Below are 15,484 nucleotides of genomic sequence, written 5' to 3' on the forward strand. Positions count from 1 at the left end.
CCTACAACAAAAGTTATTTTGTTCTCCCTTACAGGGCGGTGGAACTCAATTATTATGAGGACATTGGACTAAGTAAGGGTGTCAGCTGCATGACAATCTGCAGGAGAGAAGCACTTAGGTGCCAGGGATTAGCACACGTGCATGGACTAAGGAGAGACCTCCACGTGACTATGGGGAGAGGATGACAGGTGTGATTTTCTCATATGAAAAATAGAGTTAGCAGGTCAAAAGAAGACAAGAGGAAGAGCAGTGCATTATTCTGCCTTGTCTGAGTTTTTGTCTTAACACATTTGAGGTGAATATCCAAAGCTTTTTTGGTATGTTTATAGAGTAAGTACAGTAGGATGGCATGTTCACTGTTCACATCAATAACTACATCAGTAACACTGTCCTAGATGTCTACATATAGGATTAGCTTAGCAGGTTATTCAGTGAAACATTGCCTCAACTTAATCTTGAATTGAATGAAACATCTCCAAAATGTTAAGATGATTGATTAAGATAGTATTATACATTTAATCATGCTCTAAGGCATATGATGTAAATGTGACTAGACATAATTGCAACTAGTTGCATTTTAGCCACAACATGTGCACTTTAGCCACAACATTGCATCATCATAATAAAAAATATATTTTGGAAATATTAAGTATTAAATATAGTGTTGTTCTAATCCATTCTATTGTTCAGCTTTGAAATACAGTTTATTTATTCTATTTGTAAGGGACACTGTACAATTTTAAGCATAAATGTTGCCATTTGATGCATTAGAAGCCTTACAGGGGGGCTACACTGAATGCTTCAGTTTACACGCCTGGTGTAGTAGCCCCCCTGCTAGGCTTATTTACATCTGCAGTCCCCTGGCAGGACACAATTAGACAGTTGTTGTGAGGAATTGATTTAAAAAAGAAAGGATATTACTGTCTCAAAAACTGTTACATGTGGATATAAGAAATTAATCAATGCATTAATGAATCAACACCAACGCATCTGGAATCCAACAAAGTCATGGCATAAATCTAAAATATTTTCTTCAAGGGAAAAAAAATCACTTTAATACCACAATTGTTGGACCACTAATATAAACACTACATGTTTATTGTTTGTTTCCCTTTTGTTTTGCCATTTTTACGAACTCCATCTGAACATGCGACTCATTTGAAATTCACTGTGATTGATTAGAGTGCTAACATCTAATGAGTTGTCAGGGAAAGACTCCAGGACAGAACCAAAGGCATCTGCTAACGCTGAGACAGCTTTGAGCATGGAGGGCTTGGCTGACAGGCTATGATTTCATTACATATTGAAATAATTGCTAAAACAAAGCAGATCTTCAGTGTCCTTCTCTTTGAAGTGATAAGCTGCATTCCTCTCAATAACTTGCTAGGAAATCCCAGTGGAAAATGTACAGTAACTTTTTCATCAAATTTAGACTTCAGATACTGTCAATATTTGGTGTGTGTGACACCCGCAAAGTAACAGTGAGACTTAAATCTAAATGTTCCAAGTATAATTAATAAAATATAAGAAAAATTCTAACTTTGTAGAAGTACAAATGAATACCCTATTAAATGATACATCGATGATATGAAAAGATGTGATCACAGTGATAAATGGAAACGATGAGAGTACACAATTGCAAGAAAACACTTTTCGAACAACCATGACGAATGAATGCAGATGGTAAATAAGAACTAATCGCTCATTGCGTTTTTGGAGGGACAGCACTCCGTCTGTCAGTGTTCTCCAAGTCTTCAAAAATTGGCAGCGAGGGGCGGGGGGGTGGGGGTGGTGAGGTGGCATGGGCTGGCATGTGGACGCCAATGACGATGACTCACCGCGTGTTTTGCTGGACAGACGCTTGCGCTGGTTGGTGGAGGTGTTGTGTGGGAGGAGGGTGTTTTGCTGGTGGTGATTGCTGTCGACAGGACTGGTGGCTATGATGTTATCCTTGTACTTGCTCATTAAGGACAGTTTTGTACTGTCACACCCTAATGACAAAAAGGTCACAGTTAGGGGGAGGGGAGACAGACAGATGGGTGGGACACACACACACACACACACACAGATAAAGAGAGAGAGAGAGAGAGAGAGAGAGAGAGAGAGAGAGAGAGAGAGAGAGAGAGAGAGAGAGAGAGAGAGAGAGAGAGAGAGAGATAAACCAGTCCAGGAAGGACACTGAAATCTGCAGTATGTGCATGACTGCAGGGTCTCATCCTGAGCAGACAAGAGAGGAGGGCTGAGCCCTGGCGGTAGGGCCTGTGTGGACAGGGCCTGTGTAAATGTTTAGCATTTGGCTGCAAAGCGCCCTGGGCTGCTCATGTCACTGAGTACTATGCCTCATTCTGTCATTGGCTATTATTCAACACTGCCCTTACAGCATGCCCATTAAACACAGAAAACCACCAAACCAAACCACATTTTTACTGTCCTGCTTAGATCAACTCATATGACTGTACATATCAGTGCTGTCATGTCATATCCTAAAGTACACCACACAACATCCTGCATCAGTTTGCATTTAAATTAGTTTGAGCCAAGTTATCCAACTTTCTAACACTCAAATTTTTTTTCCTGTCAAGTCCCACATATGATTTCTGCAAAAATATCTACTCTGAACAAAGTAGTGGTAATCAGGTATGAGAACCCCACAGCCTCAGATGTTGCCTCTCATTACAAAAGGAAGGAAAAGTCTCACATCACATTCATTCTACCCATCATCAGGATGAAAGAATGCCAGCTCAAGATCACATTATGCATATATATATATATATATATATATATATATATATATATATATATATATATATATATATATATATATATGAATAATACAGCATCACTTTCCTGGTCTCTCCTTTTATCCTGCAAATATTTCCTGAGAACAGGTAAGCTGTCTTCATTACACTGGCTGATGACAAGATGTGCACACAAACACACACACACACACACACACACACACACACATTTAGACTTATCGTGTCATTAGTAATGCATCAGGCTATGGGCAATGAGATTTGAAAATGGATGTAGCAAAAGTTGATGTTTGGATTAGTATTAAAGCAGTAGCTTTTTTACCTTAGAATAATGTCTTGAAACTCATTTGTATGCCACACTGACTTACAATAAGGAGACTGGAGTCTCTGCCATTGCTGGTGCATGCCTGGAAGGCCTGCTGCTGCACTATATCGCTGTTGTCACCGGTGGGAGCATGACTTCTCCTCACTTCCCTTAGCACTAAATGGGTACCCAGTACATTTGAATGAACCAAAAGGGGAACTCCTGCATCATGTTGGGCTGCTTTACATTATGTCTCTCCATTACAGAAGACAAATACATATTTCTGCAGCTCCAACTTCAGCTCCAATGTCAGTGTAAACAATTATGATATAATGGGTAACACTGTATGTATAACAAACTTTATCTATGCTTCTTTCTTAAATTGTTATATATAACTTCTCCAACAGAATTATCACACATTTAATTCTTTAGTTTTCATTTACAGTGCTTGTATACTTTTGGTAGCGTCTAGTTTTACATAGACCTGAATATACATACAAACAAATGATAATGAATAATATAATAAATGATAATGATGAAAATATCTAAATGTGTGACTCATTGGCGGCTACAGTTATTTTTTTTTCTTGAGACTGCACTGTCTTGCTGATACTGTCTGGCAGACTGTGTAGCGGCTGTAGGGCCCCTACCTCTGTACTGCCTACTCTATGGGAAGCACAGGCTGACTGCCCCAGGTCATGTGAATTGTCATGTCACTGTAGTGTTGCAGGACAGAAAAAAGCCATCATGCTCATGGTGATATTAAATGGTATTGTCACCATCCTGTGCCAAGATGAGGCTGAATGACTGCATGCTATTCTCAGGAAATAAAGCAGGCAGTGTTCTTTCATGATGAGAGGGAATATGCAGTCACCCTCTAACAATACAGTGGGATGAGTGCTCTATGCGAAAAAAGAAACTTTGCAAAATATTAAAATCTGATTATATTTAGATTATCCTTGAGAAATTCTACCTCAGAATAGCTAAGGACTGCTGTGCCCTCATGCCTATCTCAAGAAAACATTCCGTGATGCAACGTTATCTCAAATTTGTAGCCAGGTCTGTCGATGTCAAGTCTGAATTTGATGAAGAAATATCGCTAGGAGCCACGAGAACATGGCATGGGGAACGAGAAAACAGAAGCACACTGAAGGCTTTGTTTTATCTTGATCTTGAGGAACGGATTATGATGGTGAGATTTAATTAGGATCTGATTGACCAATCAATACTTTAAACAACCAGTGTTTAAAGGTTTCATAGCTCCTCCTCCCACCTAAGGTGGCATCCAGGAAGGAAACACACACACACACACACACACACACACCACACACACACACACACACACACACACACACAATGACACTAAACCACACAAACAGGCATGTTTGCTCCACCACAAACACAGATACAAAGCCGCTGCTGTGACTCACGCACCCGGTGTCAGGTCCATGTTGGCCTTGTCGTTACAGCCCTGCAACGAGTCCAGCGTGCGAGTCACCTGACTGGTGAAGTCCTCGCCACCGTTCATGCACTCGCGCTGCAGGTGGTGGCGCAGGTCGGTGATGTCGTACTCGTAGCCGTCCAGGATGGGCGTCTCGCGGATGCTCAGCGTGCCGCTGGAGTTGTGGCCCTGGCCGCGCGAGTTGCGCAGGCTCTCGCGCGCCTGCCCGCCCATCAGCACCGAGGGGATGTAGTGGATCTCGTTGGCCGCCTCGGCGCTGGCGCTTTTCTGGGGCTGGGGCACGCGGCGCCGCTTGCACCAGCGCCGGCGCGTGTACAGGATCAGCACCAGGCACAGGATGGAGAGCAGCAGCGCGATCATGCCACCCTGGGTATTACACACACACACAAACAGACAAAGGACACATTAACCTTAACAAGAGGCAAATTAACCTTGACGCACTGGGTCGACATATTGTGCAAATTTAAACAATTCTGTGAAGTATGGATGCTTTCACATATACATGTATATATCTGTTTGTGTGTGTGTGTGTGTGTGTGTGTGTGTGTATGTGTGTTTGTGCAATTTTACATTGTCTAAATATCCCTGAATAAATTAGAAACTGCCTGTCATTTCAGTAGCTTTGTGAATTATTATTCTAATAACAGCTGTTCAAACATAAAATAAATAAATATGGAACGAAAACTGATAGCAAAAGGAAAAAAAAGTTAATTGGAAAAAAGTTTATGATTTAAGGACATTTCATGTGCTAACTCATTAGTGTCTTAGACAAATTATCTAGATTCCACATACCGGTAGTAAGGAGGCGTAGGTGAATAGGACATCACTGGTAAATAAAGAAATGGCTGCTATGCCTGTGTTGTGTTTGGCACACTCTTAAGAGCCTTTTAGTGATTAATTATGCACCTGACAATCAGACCTTTTGACTTTTGTCCTTCAAGGCTGTGCAATGTCACTCAAAGACAACATTAATTAAAATGCCTCATTGGGTAGTATTTGAAATCACCAAGTAATGACAGACAGATGCACCTCAAAGGGGACCAAGCTTCATCTGTCTTCATTTACATAAAGTCAGAGAGGTAAAAGTGAGCAAATAGTTTGCTGAGAACACGTTGAGTTAAATGTGACCCACACAAATCACACCTAAACACAAATGTCAACACAAGACATGCAATACATTTGCAAGCACAGAGTGTAGTCACTCTTGTGAATGTCCTCCATCGTCCAGCAGAAGAGAGAGACTGATGAACAGCAGAAGGTGTGTATGTGTATGTGTATGTGTGTGTGTGTGTGTGTGTGTGTGTGTGTGAGAACAGCCATCTATCTGCAGTGTGTATTGATTATGCCTTTTTCAACACTTTAAGACTCTGTATTCTCATTTCCTGCAACTAGGAGGTTCACAAAGCCACAGGCTGACTGATGGAAGGGGACTCGAAGAGAAGCAAATGTCAAATGTGATTAATCAAAATAGCTACGGATCATGTTACTATGACAACTCAAGTTTTTTTTTATAACCAAAGAAGAAATTCATTCTCATAAACCATCCCTGTATTAAGAAGTTGAATTATGAATAACATCATTAACATATTAATTGACATTAATGACACACAATGTGTTGCATTCACAGCCTGACGTGTATCAATTATTTGCAATTAGCTTTTCACACACGTTATTAATACTGATAGGCAACCGTGTTTGCTGATGGTGAATAAGAAGAACCAAGTAATACACTGTACATGTCAATCTGACCACCATCACTACCACTACACTACAATTAGGGTTGCAGCAATACTGGTATAGAGTATTGGGTATTGGGTGCCACTGGAATCTGGTTCTCAAAAAAAACATCTAATACCATGTACTTCATGGCAACATTAAATTCAAAAAACATAACATAAAACAAAAGTCATAACCCTCCAAAAAGAGTGCAGAATGAAGCCATACACTTTTCTATTAGGTTTACTACTTAGTCTGAGTTAACTGACCCAGGTTTTTACTAAACCATGAACATCGCTGGTACAGTTGCAACAGGAATGTCAAACTGTGTAGGCCTATTCTGTAGTTGGTTGTCTGCCCGGCTAATTTAATATGCCATGCATACCTTTATACCTTTTCTAATTGAAGTGTGATGAAATTATTGGTAAAATCCTTGCTACCGAGTCGACCATGATTCTGAAATAACCTATAAGCTGTGTAAATATCAGCAGGTCACTGTTTAATGATAAGTCTGTGGTGCTGTCCATGGTGCTGAAACAGCCCCTCGCTGTAATCTGCATTTCTCTGTGTTCCACCCCTCTGTCTCCATCCGTTGCCCCTTGGATCTGTCTGGTATCTCCATACAGCCTGCCATACGCTGTATCAGGCCCCACCACAGGTTCTTGCCCACTCTGCAATGATTCCTCAGCTCTGTGGCAGCGTTAATGTAAACAAAACATAACAATGCAGCTCCACGTGAAAATGTATTTGGATGGGTTTCATGTGTATTTGGATTTTCAGATGTATGCTGTTTTTATTAATATGTTGTTCCTTCGAAATTTTAGTGACAATGATTCTGACAGTAATTTTCATTCTTTAGTCGAGGACATGGCAAAGTTTTCTGGTGCATTATACCCTAGCCCTTCATTATGAGTGTCCTCTGCTGGGGGGAGTGTGACTAGAACCAGAGTGCACTGTGATGGAGTGGGAGTGGAGCAGGTGCAGCTGGAAAAAGGGTCCGAGAGAGACAATGTTCCGTTCAGACAGAGTAAGCGTGAGTGTGTGCCTGTGTGGTATTCAGAGAGGTGCAGCGGTGTGTGCAGCAGCAGGTGCAATGTTTCACAGCAGATAGGAGCCAGCCTAAACAATATGGCCATGCATACAGTACATTGTACTGAAAATATATGTTGTCTCACTGAATTTCTCTGATCAACATAACAGCCATCAATATACATTACTGTTTTAAGTGGTTTATATGGTTACCTATACGGTGGAGATGATCCCGTAATGTCGTACATTACCAAAGATGCCGAATTGGATGGGACACAATGTTGCTTCGTGTAGAAGCTATTATAACCAAACAAAAAACATGTGTGGATAGCAGCATGACTGCCTGTAATCTCATTAGATAAAGTATGGATTACTGTGATGCTGTTATGAGCTCGTCACGCCCGGCTCCATATTCACCACTCAAGACATGAGTTCTATCCATTGTTCGGGGGAGGATGTGTAAAGTGTAATATGAGACTGCTGCTTCTGGGAAAAAAAGGTGTACATATTGAGCTGATGCCAGGGGCAGACAGTGCTGTGTAAATGTAAAGACCATAGATTAATACAATTTGTTTTGAAAAGAAATAAGAGGACGTCAGCTAGAAAGATGCTGATCAATATTTCATAAAATTTTAATACCTTTACAAATACTGCCTTCAAAAACTGGGTAGAGCCCTTGAAATATTTACCACACCGGAATTCAGAGGCTTATGTGAAGTTTAACACTAAAAGACAATTGAGGATTTGTCAGCTTTTCAAAGTGGTGCATCCTTTTAATACTGCATGAAATGCATTTCATTATTTGGAGAGACAAAGAAAACTACCAGGAGCAGTTCAGCAGAGAGAACCTACAGTAATACAGTGTTTGCCGCAATATAAGCAGATTTTTTCCCTCCACAACTAATTTAGTAGATACACCATTAGAACACAGGCTAGAATAGTATTCACTTGTATCAAAAGATTTGACCTTCAACATCACATTTTAATAACTTTTATAACTCTTTTTTACTGCAGCTGCTACCTGGATTTAATTTTTAACAACCCCTTCAATCCATTATCAACACACCACAAAGCAGTCGAGGTGCTTTTCCAATTCACTGCAAATACATGTCTTTGAACATGACCTCAGTATGCAAATGAGGACAAAAGATACACATGGCATAATCAGCCATTGTTTACAATGGACACATCATGTGTACGGCACAACATGAAAACCACAGCAGCCACAAAGCACATAAAGGACTGTTCTGGTTTTGCATTAGCATTTCACCGAAAGGTCATCAAATTCAACCATGCCAGGCATTCAGAAGAGTTCTTATTGAATTATAAGCCTAAGGAAAATGAAACACTGGTAACCTCTGAAGGAGATGACTGCACACTGCCAGTTTCCACAGCAATATCTTGCAAATCAAATAGTGGATTTCAGCAGGGCAGCGAGCCCAAAAAAACAAAAAAACAAAATGGCTGATAAATGATTGATTCCAGGTACCTTGTAGTTTTGTAAAGGAGCCCTGACAGGAAAGCCTTCCTGTGGTGGTTTGTTTGAGGAATATGTTTGTGATCAGCACACACTGGTGGCCTGGCCGGGTGGACAGCAGCCTCTCTGCACTCCCCGAGGACGCGCCGGACACAGTTTCAAGGCTCAAGTAGATGACTGCTGTGTGTGGGCCGGGCTGTGAAAAATGGTGTCCTACTTGGCCATCAGCTTCAGATACTCAATGTGAAACCCCCTTTTTTCTGGGTTGAAGGTCGTGGCGGAGTAATCTTTTTCTCTTTCTCGGCCTCCAGAGAGGGAGGGAGAGAGACTGCTGGTCATGGTCAGAGCAGTATAAATTATGCTCATTTTCATTTGAAGCCCAGAGAGCAGTGCACAGGGCCCTGAGTGTGCCCCAGTCCCTGCGTGCCGGCCCCGTGTGTGTATGTATGTGTGTGCGTGCATGTGTGTGTGTGTGTGTGTGTGTGTGCGTGCATGTGTGAGTGTGTGCATGCGTGCGTGTGTGCACACACGTGTGTGTGTGTGTGTGTGTGTGTTTCTGAAAGGGTCATAGGAGGATAGCTCTCCAGATGGATCAGATGGTGTCATTTTATGGTATAAATAAGAGTGATAGGAAGTGCCCTCTCTCCCTCAAGTGAGAGCGTGGTCATACAATAAGGTATTATCAAGCACTTAAACCATAAGTGCGCGTGTCAGGAAGTAAGGGTTTGATAACACTAGAGGCTTCCAGCACTGGGACAACCTTTAAACACTGTATTATTCTATTTCCTGAACATTTCCAAACATTATCAGTCCTGTATTTTTTTTATTATTATTCTCACAGCACTTTTAACTTTTAAGTGAATTATTCATTCAGTTTGGCTGAGAACCAGAGCAAACATCGTCCGCCAAAGGCAGACATTCCCTACAAAAAAAGAAAAGAAATCCCCACACAACATAATGCAATGTTTAAGAAACGGAGATGTGGAAAACAGCGGTGCATATAGTGGACCGACACATCCTGTCTCTTTATGACAAATCCCTGCAATATGGTGGTGGCAAAGGGTAATCAGAAATGCCATTTGATATTCATAACATCTGTTTTACAGACACACAGCCACACAAGTAGCGCTACTGTGGGTACGGTGGGAAATAAGCACTTGAGCGGCATCATCCCAAGAGCTTTTGCAGGGAATAATCCGTCACTGCTTTTAACATTGCTTGCCCCTCTTTTCACCACTCTTAGCCATTGGTCACATTCTTGCCTGCTGAGTCCCCTGGGGAGAGAGACCAAACCAAAGATATATCACTTTCCTCTTATGGCTGCTAACGGGGCGAAAATGCATCTCTCCTGCTGTACTGGTTTATAAATGGCCTGCGCAGGCCATTCGGCATGTGTAAACCTCCACATCTTGCACTCACCTTGCAGGTGTCCACTGCTGCAGGAATGTCAGTAAGACTACAGACTACAGACAAAGCTACCATGCTCTTGAGGTTATTTCAGGAAGGTCACTGTCCAAACAGAAGCGTGGCTATAAGAGTATAGGGAATGTTGCAAAATATCTCATTAAATTTAGTAGATATTTACAAATTTAGAGTCAATTAAGAGTCAATACAAGTGCACTTAGTTATTTAGCAGATTATGTTTATCCAAAGCGACTTACAGAGACTTGCAGCATACAGGAAGTGAAACAGTAACTGCTGAATCACAATGCCCCATTATATTTTACATTATTTGGTGCAAAAATAATCATATTTGTGTTCTTGGCTAACAATATGTGTTTACCAGTATCTTTTCTCCCTGAGTAGGGAACCTATGATCCAGACGTTGCACTCAGTTATACTAGTTGGGCAATTAGAACATTAGAGTGCATTCAACGAGTATGACCTATGCACAGTGTGATACAATGAAAAACAATAAAACTACCCATAAAATTACCATCCACAGATACAAGAAGCAGCATATAGTTTATTTCAAAGAGTTCTACTAGAGTTGCTATAGGAGTCTTGTCAACTTCCTTCCACCTTTATGTTTTCTTTGCCAGAGGTGGAATAAAAGAAGAATTGATTTCTCCTTTATTGCTTCCACTGCCCTTCCTATCCAATTCTTAATGCCACCCTGTCCGCTTCACTCAAAACCTGATCCTTCCTAATTCCCCGCAGAGAAAGAAATCATAAACACTGAGTACTTACACTATGGAGGGGAAAGCTGCAGCCAGCACAATAGCACAAGGGCCCAATGCACCAGTGTTGGAGCAGCAGAGGAAAAACAACGGCGAATTTTAATCATCCGCTAAAGTCTACATTTATTAGTTCAGCTCAACCCAACGAAGACTGTGATACATTAATCCAGGGAGAAGATTATACTGCCTACCTCGGAGAAACACATCACACAACTCTTATTATTGCGAAACATGCACAAACACCAGTGGTAGCCACGAGACTGGCTGTGCAGTGTTTGTGAGTAGCTGGGGTCAGTAGGAGCTGACCGGTGACTCTTACCACACTTATAGACCCTTTCAACAATAAAAACAAAAACAATGCTTGAACATTCTATTTGGGCCCTAATCTACTTCCTCTGCATTAAGATAACATATGGAATGTTAAAAAGGAAGTCTTGTGGGGCCAACTATGATGCTGATAATGGAACTCTCTTGAAAGGGTCCATAACATACATGCATGTTCTAACATACATACATGTTCTATATTTCAGTCTTGCACTTTAATTTAATGTTTATTGACTATGGCTATATCTATAGTATGTCTATGTCTGTATTTAAAGCATGTCTATGTCTGCATGGGAAAGTAAGAAACGAAATTTCAATTCTTTGTATGACCAGTGCATGTAAAGAAATTGACAATAAAAGCCGACTTGACTTGACTTGATAACGAATATCCCAGAGACCAATGCGACTCCAGGTTTCATTCTGTGAAGCTTATCATAATCCTCTGACCTTTTTGCGAGATTTGTATTGATGATAATTCCAAACTTATTGGCAAACAATTGTAACAAGCTTCCAGGGGTGAGAGTACCAGTATCTCAGCTACATGTTGGGCTTATCACAGTCAGTTAAACGGTAACCCTGAAAGGCAACACGTGGGGGGAAAGTACACACTGAAGCAGGACAGCAGCCATTTTGGGTAAGACTTAGTGAATGCGAACAGTGAATGTCCGTGAATGTGAATGTCTGTGACATCCATCTTTAGAAAACATTCACTCTTCATGTGAGGTATGACAGAATTTTGAAGGGCAAGATATGACTGGAACTTCTTGCCTAGAGCATATATGCATACAGTAGACTACATTTTGTACTGTATGCTTAGCGGCACTAATACAGAGAACTATCACATCTATCCACTCATAATAACAACAGAAGCACACAGCAAGGGCATTTGGCAGACAATTCAAGTGTCAGAAAAGGGGTTAAGCCACCAGGTCAACGAAAGAGCTCTATCCATGCGAGTTGAGAGTAGCTGATGACTGCATGTTGCAAATAAACATAGCAAGGAGAAACAGCTCACTCTAAAAGTCACCAGGTGAAAGGCTGATAAAGGCTTGTGTAGCTCTGTGAAAGTTTAGTAGAAAACACACAAGTAGCCCGAGGCTAGTGAGTCGAGGATGCGGGTAGCGGTGGAGGCACAGGAGACCTGGGGGCTTTTTGTTTTCATCTGTGCGATCAAACCTGCAGCTGACCACTGGATTCACTGGAGCTCCTCTATTATGGATGCTGGAGAGGGGGCATGGGAAGGCAGGGCAACATGCTGGTCACCTTGGGATGGGCTGAGGAAGCAGGCGGCTAACCCGCTCCAGGCAGCAACTTCACACACAAAATCCACACTATTGGGAAAACACCACTGGGTCATTCTGTGTCAGATCAGATATGGTTGTTGCTACACTGTCTCAGACAGTGTCTGTTCAAACCAAGTCTATATCATCAATGTGTCCCAAAACCAAGGCCTGTGAAATATTTCTGTTCAAATCTTGTCTTCATATTTTTTCATGTCTTCATATTTATTTATTTTTACAGCCTGAAAAACACATTATCTATGTATGGGCATTCATATTTGACATAATATTATATAAGTATTATTCATAGCCAGCCTAACTTTGTAGGACATAAACATGCTCTCAGTGTGACTGAACCATTAGAAGTTCTTATTGATTTTCTATTATGACCTACATTTGGAAAAAAGTGCAGAAAGAGTGACATTAAGAGTGTCATTGTTTTTGTACCCATTTGATAACAAAAAAAATATTTTTTTCTTTAAATACACTATTTCATGAATGTTGTTCCAATATTGAGCTCTCCACATACAATGAATGAACATGAAAATATTAAGGATAAAACTAGAAGTTTATAATTGATTTTCAAAGGACTAAAATGATATTAGTTTCCTATAGGAAATATGTCCGCTGCATTTACCCATCTGGGGGTAGTATACACACATACAGTACATACATACACTATGTGGGATGAGAGATAGCTAATAGGCACATGAAAATCTATGTGGAAGTGGCTCATGGTAATTAGTGTACAATGAAGATAGAGTTAACATCACTGTTTTACCTCAAGAAAAAGCAGAGGTATACAATGCCATTAACTAAGTGTATTACAACATTGGTACTTTGTATACTGAATGATTTGACATGGGGCATAGACTTCCGTGTTCTGACCATTTTAGTCCTATAAGAATAACCAAAAAAACACCCTGTTTTATCATTAATATCTTCATGTGCATTTGTTGCAGAGACCTCAAGTATTGGCACATTAACTCTTTCCCATCCATGCAAAATTTGACCAATAATGACTCGTTTAAAGTACCGGTTTTGTATTTGCAGACAAATACTGATTGATGCAATGTGGGTACAAAAAAGTCTCAATATCAATTGTTTTGCACTAAATCTTGGGCTTTACATAAAATCAACAGGCATGCAATACAAACTTTTAATGGCCTAGTCATGCTGAGAAAAAGCTTGTCTTCCAACCTACAAAGGCTGGGCAGGCTGTAGTAGCACTCTTTAAGATAATAATTACCAAACATGGCCTGCAAGATAAGGCATTTGAGAGTGTAAATATGATGAAAAATCAAGAGTGAAATATATACAAATATCGGCATTTAACAAAAACATTTTACAGGTCTTAGTTTTGGGAACATTATGTAGACAAAGTATGAGCAAAATTTGAGACGGTGCGGCAACCATTTTCTTGGATTCTGTCTGATTTGAGACAGAAAGACCTCACTATCTGTAACAATTTCATACCTTCCTGGAACACCAGGCACAAGGAAAGAACAAGTGCGGGAAAGAAGCATGTCGGTGGAGGTCATGCCACAGTTCACAGTTGACATTTCCTCTAGCCACACTGAGACTGTGCTCATCCACTACCCCTTCAATCCCCGTCCCCCCATCCCAAACGCTCCCGCTGTCTGGACGCAGGGTCCGGTGGCCTGGCATTGACCCAGCCCTGATGTGCCACTGTGTGGAAAATGAAGACGTGTGACTCAAGCCTTGGCTGCACCCGTGCCTGCCGTGTGAGCGCTGCACTGCATGATAGAAATGGACCGGTGACAGGTGTCTTTGAGAGGCCCTAGGTGGACGATCTCTCGCGGGGCGCGATGGCTTTGAGGTGATAGGATAGCGGGCGGTTGGGCGGGTGTGGGATCGGAGATGGGGGGGTTTTGGATTTAGGAGGCCACCCTTCAGTCAACGCCGCGGCTACAGCAGGGGCAGAGCGCAGCGCTGTTGCCATCTGTCGCTACGGCTGGCTGTCCCTTCCCCAGAGTTAATCTCCTCGCGACGGACGTCACGACCAGCCTGGTGGCGTGTCTCAGAGATGCAAGGTAAACACATGGCAACAAGAATGCAACTATGACTAAGATGCAGAGATTCAGCTAACAAATGCTGGAACTTTTTACATTTTTGCATTAACATTTATTCATTTAGCAGATGCTTTTATTCAAAGCAACTTATAAAAATGAGAAATAATGTTCAAGCTACAGTGGAGAAGAAGCCTTAGGTAGGAATTAAAACTGCATTTAGAGGAGAGAAGAGAGGGAAGTGCATTGCGTATGTGAAAGCACTTTCCTAAAAATAATACATCCACACTTTGACAAAGTGCACAACTGAACTTTTCAAGTACAACATGCTGTGAAAAACTCAAGGTCATTAAATTGCTTGATATTCAAGAGGCACAAAGGAGCCATATAAGATGTTTGAAGTACATTATTCAGAACTCGCAAATAGAAATGATCAATCATGGTGTAATTTGAAAATATGTGCCTTTAAATAGCAAGGCAGTTAACTCAGCAAAGAGCAAGAGGCATGAGAAAGGGCAAATAAACTGAACAGCATCTATATCGGCAATATACTTTTCCTGTGAGATGCATCTGACTTCGATCTGCAGAAACTGTTTGAGTTTGGAGAGGTATACAGTGTCACTGAGAAATAACCTTAAAGTGCAAAGTCACGGGGGAGAGCAAAGCTGGAGAAAGCATCTCCTCTCAGCACTAGTGCACTCAAAGAAAACAGCACATCTTACTTGCTAGTGGTTTGTGCATTCCTCGCACTGCAGGACTGAATTAAGCCAACATATCAAATAAACTGTATGCTTTTAATACTTCAAATAATACCTTAATGCATGAATATGCTCTCAGAGACTCGGGGCCATGCAGTGTCTTGACAAACAAGAGCGCGACATCAGATGTGTTAATCCATGTTTGGAGGTGTCAAATATCGCCCGGCC

At 41.3% G+C, this 15,484-nt stretch overlaps 1 protein-coding gene across 4 annotated transcripts in view; it reads right to left on the reverse strand.

Annotated features, from left to right (window-relative positions):
- Positions 1 to 15,484, reverse strand: part of astn1 (astrotactin 1) — a 180,363-nt gene that overhangs the window by 133,934 nt on the left and 30,945 nt on the right. For 3 of the 4 annotated variants that reach the window (XM_042106789.1, XM_042106781.1, XM_042106772.1), the window contains exons 3-4: positions 4,495 to 4,888; positions 1,839 to 1,991 (exon numbers count right to left, since the gene is read on the reverse strand). In XM_042106789.1, the coding sequence (XP_041962723.1) occupies positions 1,839 to 1,991; positions 4,495 to 4,888 (547 nt within the window). The remainder of the gene's footprint in view (positions 1 to 1,838; positions 1,992 to 4,494; positions 4,889 to 15,484) is intronic. The other variant, XM_042106793.1, reaches the window with a different exon arrangement.

The sequence above is a fragment of the Alosa sapidissima genome, chromosome 1, assembly GCF_018492685.1.
Source record: "Alosa sapidissima isolate fAloSap1 chromosome 1, fAloSap1.pri, whole genome shotgun sequence".
In the NCBI taxonomy this organism is placed as follows: domain Eukaryota; kingdom Metazoa; phylum Chordata; class Actinopteri; order Clupeiformes; family Clupeidae; genus Alosa; species Alosa sapidissima.